The sequence below is a fragment of the Erigeron canadensis genome, chromosome 2, assembly GCF_010389155.1.
Source record: "Erigeron canadensis isolate Cc75 chromosome 2, C_canadensis_v1, whole genome shotgun sequence".
In the NCBI taxonomy this organism is placed as follows: domain Eukaryota; kingdom Viridiplantae; phylum Streptophyta; class Magnoliopsida; order Asterales; family Asteraceae; genus Erigeron; species Erigeron canadensis.
In genome coordinates, this window is record NC_057762.1 from 7,694,777 (window position 1) to 7,708,778 (window position 14,002).

Here is a 14,002-nt window from a genome sequence, read left to right on the forward strand (position 1 = left end):
GTAGTGAATAGTGAAGGAATCCATGTTGACCCCAGTAAGATCGAAGCAGTAAAAGATTGGAAGACTCCTACGACGCCATCAGAGGTTCGTTCATTTCTAGGCTTGGCCGGGTATTATCGACGATTCATCGCTAACTTCTCGAAAATCGCTCAACCACTTACTCAGTTAACCCAAAAGGATAAGAAGTTTGATTGGGGAGATAAGCAAGAAAAGGCATTCCAAACACTGAAAGAAAATCTATGTAACGCTCCTATTCTTACCCTCCCCGATGGTCCGGACGATTTTGTAGTTTATTGTGATGCTTCAAATCAAGGTTTGGGATGTGTACTAATGCAAAGGGGTAAAGTGATTGCTTATGCCTCTCGGCAACTCAAAATCCATGAGAAAAACTACACCACCCATGACTTGGAGCTTGGTGCAGTGGTTTTTGCACTCAAATGTTGGAGGCACTATCTCTATGGGACGAAAAGTGTGATCTACACCGATCACAAGAGTCTCCAACATATTTTCGATCAAAAGGAGTTGAATATGCGACAGAGGCGGTGGATTGAATTATTTAGTGACTATGATTGTGAGATTCGTTACCATCCGGGTAAGGCGAATGTTGTGGCTGACGCGTTAAGTAGGAAAGAAATAATTAAGCCAAAGCGAGTACGAGCATTGATCATGACAATTCATTCGGATATAAAATCAATGATAAGTCGGGCTCAAGATGAAGCATTGCAGAATATCAATGTAGAAAAAGAAGGGTTATGTGACCTTGATCAGCAAATGGAGTGTAAAGAGGATGGAGTACTGTACTTTGTAGGACGAATATGGATTCCACTTGCAGGTGGATTAAGAACAGTGATTTTGGACGAGGCACATAGTACGAGATACTCCGTACACCCGGGAGCTGATAAAATGTATCACGACCTTAAGGATTTGTATTGGTGGCCGGGAATGAAAAGAGATATAGCCAGTTATGTCAGTGGATGCTTAACATGTCTAAAAGTCAAAGCTGAACATAATAAACCACCGGGTTTATTAGTGCAACCACAACTTCCCGAATGGAAATGGGAAAGAATAACCATGGATTTTATTACAAAGCTGCCAAGAACTAGTTGTGGGCATGACAAGATTTGGGTGATAGTAGATAGATTGACAAAGTCTGCGCACTTTATAGCTATCCGTGAGAGCTACACAATGGAGCAGTTAGCAAGGATTTATATAAAGGAGATAGTGGCAAAGCATGGAATTCCGGTGTCTATTATATCTGATCGTGATAGTCATTTCACATCACGATTTTGGCAGTCATTGCAAAAGGCATTGGGAACACGTTTAGACCTGAGTACGGCTTACCATCCTCAAACCGATGGCCAAAGTGAGCGTACTATTCAGACTTTGGAAGATATGCTTAGGACGTGTGTGATGGACTTTGGGGAAGCTGGGATATTCACCTTCCTCTAGTTGAGTTCTCGTACAATAATAGTTATCATTCAAGTATTAAGTGTGCTCCATTTGAAGCTTTATATGGACGGAAATGTCGCTCACCTGTTGTTTGGGCTGAGGTTGGAGAAAGTCAGTTGATTGGTCCGGAGATTGTACAAGAGACAACAGATAGGATTTTTCAAATCAAAGAAAGACTGAAAGCAGCTAGAGACCGCCAAAAGAGCTACGCCGACAAACGGCGAAGGCCTTTAGAATTTAATGTTGGTGATAAAGTGTTACTTAAAATGTCGCCTTGGAAGGGCATGGTTCGATTTGGAAAGAAAGGAAAGTTGGCACCAAGGTACGTTGGACCGTTTGAAATTGTTGAACGGATTGGTCCGGTAGCTTATCGTTTAAGACTACCTCAAGAACTAAGTAGGATACATGATACATTCCACGTGTCAAATCTCAAGAAGTGTCTCGCGGATACAAGTTTGCATGTACCGCTAGACGACATTAAGATTGATGACAAGTTACATTTTGTGGAAGAACCAGTTGAGATCATGGATCGAGAACTTAACACATTAAAACGTAGTAAAATTCCAATTGTCAAGGTCCGGTGGAATTCAAAGCGAGGGCCAGAGTTTACTTGGGAGCGAGAGGATCAAATGAAAATCAAATATCCACATCTATTTGATGCTACGTCTTTCAACCGTAACTCCAACAGAATTTCGAGACGAAATTCTCTCAAGTAGGGGAGACTATGACATCTGTCACCAAAACTGGTAATTTATTATAGTCTCTAACTTACATTCCAAATTTCTTGACTAGTCAATATGCCTATATAGTATAACAAGCATAGAAATGTGGTGATCATTTCCAATATGGGATTTCTATTACTTGATATTCAATAGTTTAGGATTGAGATATTTGATCTTCCTAAACGTAGATGACTATAACTATCCCCGTAATTTCTAGACTTGTAGTTGTTAGTCATATTTATTTCTAGACATTGATAAATTAGTATACGCTATTTAGTGGTGAACGAAATCAATAATTATAAAAGTAATATATAATTAGTATAAGTAGTAAGATGGTAATAGTAATAGTAAAATATCATATGTTTAGTAAAAAATTTAGTCATATATATATTACCACAATTTAATGGTGAGCAAGGAATTTTAATTCCATTAGAATTCTTATGATACATTAAGTCTAATCATAAACTAACTAAAACACTTATCTCCATATATATATATATATAAGTATACCCTAAATAATAAAAAAAAAAAACAAACCAAAACCCTTCTTGATTTTCTTTTGTCGATCAACAAACAAACATCACAACCTAAAATATATATTTTTATTATTATTAATCATCTCATTGTCAAAGCAAACTTTGGTAAGTTTAATTATAATTCTATTGAATCTTGATTTAAATTACAATTAATAATAAAATTCTTAAAGATTATATTCTATTCTTCTTTTCAAGGTATCTAAGAAGAAGATCATCAATCTTGGGGTAAAATCACTTGTCTTCTCTTTTCATATATATTAGTCTTTTTAATTATTAATATATATATATATATATATGTATATAAGCATATCTTTTTTTTTATTTATAAGTAACCTATTTGATGAATATATATTATGGCAAATTTATAATAATGAATGAAAGGGTTTTTTTTTTTTTTTTTTTATGGTTAAATCAAAAGCTTGAAGTATAAATCATATTAGTGTTAAAAGTTTAAGTATTTAATGAAGTATAATAATTAATGTAATAAAAGAAATCCAATTACGAAGGCATGAAAATCATAATAACAGATTTAATTAGGTGTTGGAGAGATTTGAAAGTTTATATATAAATATTAGTTGTAGTAGTCTTTAAAACAGTAAGTTTGGGTTATTTCAAAATCTGGACAGATTCGTTTTGTTAACTTTGAAAGGTCGTATCTTGGTCATGGGAGATGGTTAAGTCACGTTTTTGGTGTCTAAAATTAAGTTCAGGAAGTCTACTTTCTGGTGGAAGTGGTTTCGTGTCAAAATATGAAGTTTAAGGTTGTCAAACGAATTTTATAACAAAACTGCGCAAAGCTGAGTTTTCCGAACAGATTTTGGTCGACTTCAAATAGTCATATCTTGGTCGATTTTATGAACTGGACAATTATTTTTCTCCAGAAATTTTTTTGAGATGTTAATATTGTACAGTAAAAAAATTGGATTTTTTTGAATCTTCGAAGGCCCTTAACTTTTATAAAACTTTTCTGTGTGCGAACAGTGATTTTTCTGACTAGTCTGTAATCATTGAACTTTTAAAAATAGTTAACGTGCCAAATAAATTATGTAAAAATTCATGTAAGTATATAACACTCTAAGGTAACAGTAGTTAAGATTTGGAATCTTGAATCATTCGTTTCATCCTAATAAAAAATAGATAAAGTTACCAAAAATTTCAGTTAATATGAACTTGTAGAATTTAATCTTAAATCAGTAAAACAAATATTATATATTAAGTTATGTGACTTGTAACTTAATAATATATGACAAATCAGTTGTGAATATTTTGAAAATAGCCATATGTGTATTTCATCAAATACGGGTTACAATGGACGGTTCTTGACCATGTCCATAATTGTAACTTGTTCATATTTATATGTTGTATAGATTCTAGCGACCTTGTTGGATTTGCATAACTACTTGCTTGTTGAGGTGAGTTTCGTGGCCCCTTTTTATATTATTTCTTTGGGGGAAAATGATGCTCAAAACACTTTTCATTTCTTTACTAGCTGTGTCAAAAACTTGTTTGTTTTCATGGACAAATACGTGTAATTATGAAATGTGTATGCTAGCTTGCTTGTATTGATTTCTTTGATGCAATAGATGTCTTTTGATATCTATTGAAGACTATTGGAAAACTATCGACCAACTTTATACTCCAGCTGGTAGTTGTTGGTATTTAAAGCATGATTGAGTTGTTGGCAGGAGTGATGAGGATTTTGTTGTTGGATAACTATGATGGCATTGATCATTATTTAGTATGCTACTACATGTTTATATTTACGCTATTGTCCAAAACTTGATATATCATGCACAGCAAACTCATTTGTATTCCTTTAAACCTACGAACTCACCAACATTATGTTGACATTTTCGAGCATTCATTTTCAGGTAATAACAATGTTTAAGAAGATTGAGCTTATGGACTTTAGGAAGACCAATAAAGAGATCCTTCATGGACTCCTAGATTGCATGTGAAACATTGAACGCTATTTGCAATTATTACTTCTTTGCTATTTGAGGCGTGTTGCCTAGACTTTCCGTTTATGGAATTTATATTTATTTGAATTTCATTTAGTATGACTCTATTATAAAGTCCATGTGTCATTGCTATATCTTTTAGTCATATCCTACGATTCCGTCTAAGGTGGGGTGTGACAATATTTATACATACGGTTATACAATAAAGGGATAATTTCATAGATCCCAAACTATACATTCAAAACTATAAATATCCCTACAATAAATATATAATCGTAAGATATACAGTTAGCTTTTCAAAAATATTCATTTTGTATTATGTAATTTTTTTTTCTCAACAATTATTTTGGCACTCTTCAAGCTAGAATTGTGGCTGGGAGATTAGAGCTAGAACTTAAAAATAAGGCTGGGAGATGAGATTTTTATTTCAATTCTTTTTACTCGAGCCTTTATTTTAAAAATCTTTCAAAGCCATTAGGAAGTTTTTGGGGCTAATTTTTTTTTTTTTATCTCAAATACATATTTAAACAAAACTATTATTTTTAAAAAGTTTCTTTTATAAACTCGAAAGAATAACCCCTGTAAAACAGACCCTTTATGTACTTTCAAACAAGCTAATTTTGCATAATGTACTTTTTCATATAAATTAAATCATCATAATTACACTAATAAATTTATTTTTTGAAATGCATTTTTTAAAAAGTTTACTTTATGTAATGTAAAAATTCTTATGAGGAATAATACAAGAAATATTTCAACGAGTCTTTGAAAGTGCTTCAAGTTTGATATATTCCAAGAGAGGAACGTATCATGTGTTTGATGGTTGTAGGATTGTGAAACCACTCGATTCGAAAAAAAAGATGGTTGCAAAGAGTAGTGGAAGTTGTATTTTCATATTTACATTCTCCAAATCGAGCAGTTTTGATACTCCTATCACCATCAAACAGATCATAAGTTTTTTAATAAATAAAAATGATTTCTTAATATTCATTACGTATTGATACAACTTTATGCGTGTAATAATGTTGTACGTGACTACCTACAAAACTCTTATATAATCGGCTTATGGTTTTCATCTCATAATCCAGTATACGTGTAAAGTTTCACTATTAAATGGTGAGAGGTCTCCTGATGTCGAATACTGATTAATTATTCAAAAAATAATCTTTAATTAGTTAATTGAATACACAAGGTTTATTATATAAAAGTTATACCTAATAATTACATATCGAATAAAAGAAAACCTAATTATTAAAATAAAACTAATAATTAACAATCAAAATTGGAATCACTCAAATACTATATTCATACATCGATTATAGATATATCATGAATTCGTTAAATTATACAAAATATATGGACTAATGTTGTGTTTCTTCAATAATAAATATAGAAATAACATAATTATTTTGATCTAGGTTGTGATTAAAAGTTAGAACTCATCTAACTTTTACAATTAATATAGTTCTCAAGAAAATATTGTTAAATTTGTTAGTTTTATTGCAGCTATTATATATTTTTTTCTTTTTTATCTGTACTTTTATACTACTATATAAAACAAACTATTCATGCCCCTTTAAATAATTAAGTTTTTGAAATGATCATATTGCTCTCTTTTTTTTCCACTAATGTAAATATCTTCTTGGTCTATATATCTATAATACCTTTAATGAAATAACTTACAACATAGATCTTCCAACCCATTAAATAAACATATTAACTCCTCTTACATTAATAATTTTACATTCACCACTGCACCACCTCACGACCATTGTCGCTGTCACTACACCTTCGTCGTTACCACTATCGTTGTCGTGTTTTCTGGACATACATCTGTGTAGATTGATGGTAATTTTTTGAAACTAAAATAACTTATTGTTGTATTCACTAATCTTTAATGGTAGTCTTATAGTCTTATATTACAACCTATTTAAAGTTTTTCGCGTGAACAGTGAAGTTAGCTGGCAGCTAGCTCAACTGCTTACCTGCCTGTTTAGTTTGTTCTTTTTTCTTTTTGTTTTTCCAATTAGTGTTTAAGTTAATGTGTTGTGTAGATGTTACTTTAACTTCTTAAGTTTTTTTTTTATTTTTCCCTTTATTCTGGAGAGTAATATTTTAGTCCTTCACACTTTAACCACTAAATTCTTTTAAAACTTTTTTACTTTTACCTATGTTTAACAAAACTTTTTTCACGTGAATAGTGAAGTTAGCTGGCTCAGATGCCTCCCTGCTTGCTTAGTAGAGTTTTGTTTTTTTTGTTTTTTTTTAGTGTTTAAGTTAGCATGTTATGTAAACGTTACTTTAACTTCTTGAGTTTTATATTTTTTCTCTTTATCTAGGGTGGTAATATTTTAGTTTTCACACTTTAACCACTAAATCCTTTTAAGACTTTTTATTTTTATCATTAAACCTTTAAACAATTCATGTGATACAAATTTAGTCTATTTTAATTTTTCACAATCAAAGTTTTCAGCTTCTTATATTTATCTGCCAAGAACATCGCAAGTTTATATTTCGTCATCAAAGTTTATGTTTTAAGATTAACGATGTATTGTTTAACATGTGTTTTATGTCTAATGATAATAATTGACATGTTAAAATTAATTGCCCGCATTCAAGTCTATGTTTAATTGTTAGTTATGATTTTTTTTTGTGTGCATGTAAATTGTAATGCACAGGATGTCTAGTTATTCTAATAGTTTTTTTTCTTCATAAATTGGCATTGGAGGCTACTGGTAAATGTGAAAGATGTTGTAGATGTTTGCGAGGTTATGAAATCTATGTATTAGTATTAATAGTTATTATTTATGGTATACATGTTAATAAATGGATGGAAAGTTCCTGTACGCCTCCACATATGGAATTATATTTATTTACGAATTATGATTTAAAGGGGTTTATTTTATAATCATATAAAGTGAAAGTATTAATATTATCATTTTAAAAAGTTGAAATATTTAAATTTGATCTAATGGTTCTAAATCAAAGTTGGAGCTCATCCAATGGTTTTTATTTGTTTAGGAATGAATTTAGGACCTTGTTATATATATATTAGTAGATTATTTATTATATATTGTTTATATTTATAGTATATTATAATAATTAAGAAGGATATATTTTGACAAACCATATAAAGTATAAGTATTAATATTGTCATATATTGTTTATATTTATAGTATATTATAATAATTAAGAAGGACATATTTTGACAAACCATATAAAGTATAAGTATTAATATTGTCATTAATAAAAGATGAAATTATTAAATTTGATTTAATGGTTCTAAATTAAAGTTGGAATTCATGATTCTTATTTGTTTAGGAATGAATTTAGGACCTTGTTATATATATATATTGGTAGATTTTGTCTACCTTAGGCCGGTGCTTATAGGTGTCTTCCCGAGCGTCCTTGAAGGCCGAAGACGATTGGACGTTATTCACATCAAATGTCATTGTGGCTGCGTCTTGCAAGATATTCTTCCCCAAGAAGTTCAAGGACTTTGTGTATGTAGGGCCGACTAAAATAATTGTTTTGTTTTATATATATGTAGTGTATATGTATATGTGTATTTGTGTGTGTGAGATAAATTATAAAATAATTGATGATGTGTAAAGAAGTTCCAAGAAGCTTTTGTTTATAGACAGTGAGTGTCCTAATGGGAGTCCTGAATAATGTGATACTGATGTAACAGTGAAGAATCTCCAAGAAGATGTATATCCAAATCATAGTTTTTATGCGATCAAAACTCACAAATAATTTATCCTTATCCTATTCACCATCCTACCCTTTGAGAGCGGCAAAGAGAAACACACTCCCGCCAAATATCAATCGCATCCCGTTTATACCTCATGGCAGTTGACAAGATTACCAATATTGTTCATCTCAATGGTTGCCCTGTAAACATACTGCCATCAAGGTTTGTGCTTTTTTCTTTGCGATGAACGAATCCTCTTATGGTTATACTTTGTTTCTTTTGTGGTCATCACTTTTGAAGTAGATTTAAAGACCCTTGCATAGCTCCAATATTGTTTACATTGGGGCTTCGATTTACATAATATCACAATGTCTTGATGTTAACACGGTTGCCATGATGACGATTTAGAAAGTGATATTTTAGGTTTAGAGTTTGCTAATAAGAAATCAATACAATCTTCACAATGTTTGCCGGTTTTTTACTAATAATGTCATTCTTTGCATTGCACCATTGTTAGATACCCATGACTTTCTAATAATTTTTCTTGTTTTTAGTTTTAATTGTTACAAATACATGCATGGATCCGTTATTATCTACACCCTTAACTTTCTGATAGTTTTTAAGTTTTTATTTTGCGTAAATAGATTTAGTGTTGATTAAGTTTTGGGGCTTATGAGTGATTTTGATTATCACGCTTGATTATATTGATCAATTGTTTTTCGTATAGCATATAGTGCTGATTAAGTATTATGCTTATATTGTAACATAATAATTATCATCATTTCTTACGCTTTAGATGCAAAAATCTCCTAGTCATGACTCCTCAAGGCCAAGGTGGGAAAACATGGTTGAATCGCCTATCATCGAGTAAGTCTATATGATTTATTTTAATACAAAGTTTGTTTATCTCTTAATGACGTGTAATTAAAAATCTACTTTCAGGCAAGAATCATCTAAATTTAGGTTGAAGTTGAGATATATATGGAGGCTTCTTTCGGTTTGCCAAGAACTCTTACAGGAAAAAGTATTGCTTTGGATATCAATAATGTATCTACATGGATACATACACATACAACTTTAATCAACTGAATGAAGAGGTTATAAAGCATTATTCATCAAGGAGTGATCTTGTTTTCTCGATTGTTTTTGTTGACAAGACTGCCAGAGTGCAAACCTTTATTGAGCTTGATTCAGATGAGAAGTTCGTGGAAATGCTTACCATGTATGCGAATGAAAAAGAAGTATGCATTTACGTGACAACAGATAAGAATACTTTTGGCACTAGTAACATGCAACAAAGGTATAAACAATAATTGAAGTAATATAGTGGACATATGTATATATATATATATATCTTGCGAGTAAATTTTCTACATGTAGGGAACAAGATGAAATTGTTGATGAACTCCATGATGAAGATAATTCAGACTCTTGTCCTAGTGAAGAAAGTTATCATAGTCGTCTTAGCAATGATGATGAAGGTGATATTTTGAATTACGAGGGAGAAACTTATATATCAAGAAGTCTCCAAGCATGAAAGTGAACTCAAAGTATCCAAATATGATTGCTTTTAGATGAGCATTGAACCATTATGCACTTGCAAAATGAATTTGAATACTTCATTGAGAAAAGCGATCGAATACGATTCATAGCAAGGTGTGCAATTATAGAGTGTGAATTTGAATACTTCATTGAGCTACTAAATAGGAACCCAGGAAGTGTTGTTGAAATTTCATTTGACAAGGATGGTGACAAGAAACGTTTCAAACGTTTTTTTATTTCATTAACAGCTTCTTCTAGGGGCTTTCTTGCTGGTTTCCGCCCTTACATTGGTCTGGATGTTTGTCATCTAAAAGGAAAGTACAACGGTGTACTAGCTGCAGCCACTAGTATTGACACTAACAGCTGCATTTTTCCATTAGCTTATGCTGTTATTGAATCATAAAGTACAAGTTCATGGACCTGGTTTCTTGAATTATTAAAAGAAGCAATTGCGACGCCAAATGGCCTTGTTATTTCATCTTATGCAAAAGGGGCTAGGAGTAGCTATAATGCAGGTTTATCCTAGTGTTGAGAATAGAGAATGCATAAAACACTTTTATAGCAACTTCAAGAAACATTTCCGTGGTGACTTCTATAACTACAAATTGTGGAGTGCTGCCAGAACATATTGTACTAATGAGCATGATAGGGTTACTAAAGGAAATCGCGGGTGTACGTCCAGAGCCGGTTACGTATCTCAACGAGAATTATAATAAGATATGGAGTCGAGGCAAGTTTGGCACAACATCCAAGTGTGATTACATTACTAATAACATCGCAGAATCATTTAATTCTTGGCTAGGTGCACTGCGTTATAAACTGGTACTTGATCTTCTCGACGGGATTAGGGACAAGCTTATGAGAAGATTTGATAAGAAGAGGAATATTGTGGAAAAATGGAAGGGATCATTAGTCCCTAAAGCTAATATGTATCTCAACGGAATCTCTAAGGTAATCGTATATCATTATTGTTTTTATTTTTATTTTTTGAAAGATATAATTTAACCAACTAGAAATTACATACCGTACTTAAAACTATAAAAATTACACCAAATGATATGGATATGAATATTTACCAATGCTCGTTTACTTGTCTTTTATATGTAGAACTTAGGCGCATATGGGGTTTTCAGAAGCAGCGACAATCGAGCTGAAGTGGAATACAAGGGTAAGCGTTGGGAGGTTATACTAAATGAGAGAAAATGTACTTTTCGGGTTTGGCAAGTCACAGGTCTTCCATGTGTACATGCTGCGGCATTCATTGCGTTTACAAGAGATACTGATTGGGTAAAATATGTAGATTCATGTTTCACAATCACAAACTTCATAGAAGCCTATGCCCTTGAAATTGCACCATTACCGGGAAAGGATCAATGGGTGGAGAGGGAAACCAGTGAAAGAATATATCCACCTATACTAAAACGCCCACCTGGAAGACCCCGCAAAGATAGAATTAAACCACCTGGTGAGGCCAAAAGAAAAAAGAAATGTCCACGATGCGGTGGGTATGGACACCATGAAAAAAAGTGCAAGAATCCAACATCTCAAGTTCCTGATCCAAATCAATCATCTACGAGTAAAAGGTTAATTAATTACTTATTTTATCCTCCCCCTGGAATGTTTAATGAATGCTAACAATTATCTGTTATTTTAGGAGGCGAGGAAAGAATACAAAAGCTCGTGAAAGTTGTGCAATATGAGGTTTTAAGTTTGCAAATAGCTCATCAAGTTCTAATAAAACGAATGGAGCTTATTCTTCTCGGTTAGAATGGGTTGATTGCTGAATTTCTTCTTAATTAGAAGGTTTTGCTAATTGGTTTGCAAGAGAACTAAAAAGGGATATTGTTGTGGTTCCTGCATGTTTTCGGTTTCCTTTTTTTTTCTACTACAGATGGTCTTATCAACGTCAGTGTATAGCATTTGTTTTGTATGGTTACTATTCTGCACACAAGTTTGGTCATCATCTAGTGTGTCATCATTTGGACCTATCTTGTTTTTTAGCTAATGGGTTCTACCAAAGTTATCTTTGTAGTACTATGACAGTAGTGTTTTTAGCTATTTAGATTATTATCTTTGTGTGTTGCACTAGTTCTTCATGGTAATGTATATTGTTCCCCCAAAAAAAGAAAAAATAGAATTGTGCTGGTGGGTAAACATGATTATTTAGCATCATTCAAACTGTTTTAACGAGTAAAAAAAAATAAAATAAGAATATGTCTTAAAAAAGGAAAATAGTAGGTCTTAAGTTTGGTTTGTGGACAAATAAACAAGTGATACAGACGGGGGAATTCTAGTATTAATGAGATGCTTTATAATATAAAGGTTGGTCATATATTGTGTTGTCAATGATGTCATACAATATAATGTGGCAGGTTCACATATGCATTCATGGGATTGAGTGTTGTACTGTGTTGCATCTCTTGTATTGGGCATATTGCAGCTGAAGCAATCCACGGTCGTATCCTTTATTCCGTGTTGATGTGGAATGTCGATGATAGTTATATACATTTGGGATATATGGACGATGTAAAACTTTGTACAGTCATGAAACAGAGATCAGAGGCTACATATTATAAATATTTGGATGGTGTTATTTTTTGTGCAGATGACGGGAGCTATGTTTGTATAATTCTGTTAGTATTAATATGTGGGTAAGAAGTCAGTTATTTATTCCCAAGGTCAAATAAGGAATTTACAAATGAAAATTTGGTTATAATTTATTTTATAAATGATTTGGATAAATATGTTAATTTTAACTTAAAATATGAAATTATTAAATTAAATAGGACAAATAAGTAATTAGGGTTTCATATTGGGACATATATGAAATTTTCCTTAAAATTTAAAAGAAAAAATTGGATTAAAATTATGTTGTTTTATACTTTTATCACATGTTATATCACTATTTCATTTGTTCGCTTCAAATTTTATACTCATATTTTGTCTTGCATTCACATTTTTTAGATATCCAATGTCTTTATATTTTTGGGTGATCGACCAATTTAACGTCAGGTTTTCCTTGCCGATAACAAAAGAAATCTTGTCGTTTTTTTTCTCTATTTTTGTTGACAATCGTTCCTTTTCGTATTGAAAATCGAGTACATTTTGTAAAATTTTGTTAAAAAGCTTAAGCTTATTTTATGAGCCTCTTTTCGTATACGCGAGTGGGGCCTCGAAATTATTTTACATTTTTAAAGACGACACTGTAAATAAGCATTTTGATAAATGAGAAAATAAGTAGAAAATTTCGAGGGGAAATTGTAAGAAATTCTTATAAAAAATTTATACGTACTGTAATATTGAATTACTTGATTGAAAATATATATTTGCTCATTAAGATTAATATCATAATCGATTGTCTAAGATAAATTTTATTTTAGTGGTAATTTTGATAAATTTTATTTTAGTGGTAATTTTTAGAATCATAATATTATTTTATATTGTACATAGGAATTGAGTAAAAGTTTATATTGTACAAAGGGTATGATTGAGATTAAATAATATAATTATTAAATGTAATGATTAATATAATTATCTACTAGATTTTAGACCCGTGTCAAATACACGGGTTTATTTTGTTATAAAGATTAGATTATTATCAAAGTTTAACTATATACAATCTAAAAAGTGTTATTAATTCAAAAGAAAATATCTAAAAAGCAACCCTGAAAGATCGTAAGAACGTAATTAAAAATGTTATGACCACGTCCCATTCGCCACCCGTCGGTGTTGGGAGTTGTCGAGGTCCCTTGCATCATTCCGTTTGTACTCATCGTTGGCCTTCGCGAGTGTCCTCGATCGCTTTATCGCAAGTTTTGTACCAACTATATGTACGTATATAGCTAATATAGTTGGTTGGATTAGATAAAACGTTAAACTTGGTTGGATTATAAAGTGTTTGAATGTAGCTCGTTACGTAAACGACATGTTTTTATTAGTCATACTGTTGAACTGAATCATTAAATAGCATGTTTGTTTCTTGAGTGTAGTTTTGTAAATATCATTAGGATTATATTGTGCTACTATCCAAAACTCAAAATATAGTAAAAACAGATACCTTTGTAATTTGGATTGCGTATGCCTATTACATATAAAAGG

At 31.6% G+C, this 14,002-nt stretch overlaps 1 protein-coding gene and 1 long non-coding RNA gene across 3 annotated transcripts; both read left to right on the plus strand.

Annotated features, from left to right (window-relative positions):
• The first annotated feature begins 8,435 nt into the window (after window positions 1–8,435).
• On the plus strand, window positions 8,436–9,799 carry LOC122586482. The gene is made up of 4 exons (XR_006322009.1): window positions 8,436–8,584; window positions 9,159–9,229; window positions 9,305–9,662; window positions 9,743–9,799. It is a non-coding gene; the product is annotated as an uncharacterized LOC122586482 (long non-coding RNA).
• A 308-nt stretch (window positions 9,800–10,107) lies between these two features.
• LOC122589870 lies at window positions 10,108–12,514 on the plus strand. 2 transcript variants are annotated; one of them, XR_006322368.1, is made up of 4 exons: window positions 10,108–10,855; window positions 11,012–11,487; window positions 11,559–11,666; window positions 12,277–12,514. XR_006322368.1 is itself a non-coding variant. In XM_043762194.1 (3 exons), exons 1-3 carry the CDS (start codon window positions 10,541–10,543, stop codon window positions 11,602–11,604), a joined length of 837 nt encoding a protein of 278 aa, XP_043618129.1. In that variant the 5' UTR covers window positions 10,108–10,540; the 3' UTR covers window positions 11,605–11,986. The 2 variants fall into 2 exon arrangements, 1 of the variants encoding a protein (XP_043618129.1); XM_043762194.1 differs by lacking the exon at window positions 12,277–12,514 and having other exon boundaries at window positions 11,559–11,986.
• The last annotated feature ends 1,488 nt before the right edge of the window (window positions 12,515–14,002 follow it).

What these genes read in the sequence shown, in the direction of transcription:
- LOC122589870 (XM_043762194.1), top strand. Translation starts at nt 10,541, where the DNA reads ATGAGCATGATAGGGTTACTAAAGGAAATCGCGGGTGTACGTCCAGAG. An exon ending in ATCTCAACGGAATCTCTAAG is followed by an intron (nt 10,856 to 11,011) that starts GTAATCGTATAT and finishes TTTTATATGTAG; the next exon opens with AACTTAGGCGCATATGGGGT. An exon ending in CAATCATCTACGAGTAAAAG is followed by an intron (nt 11,488 to 11,558) that starts GTTAATTAATTA and finishes CTGTTATTTTAG; the next exon opens with GAGGCGAGGAAAGAATACAA.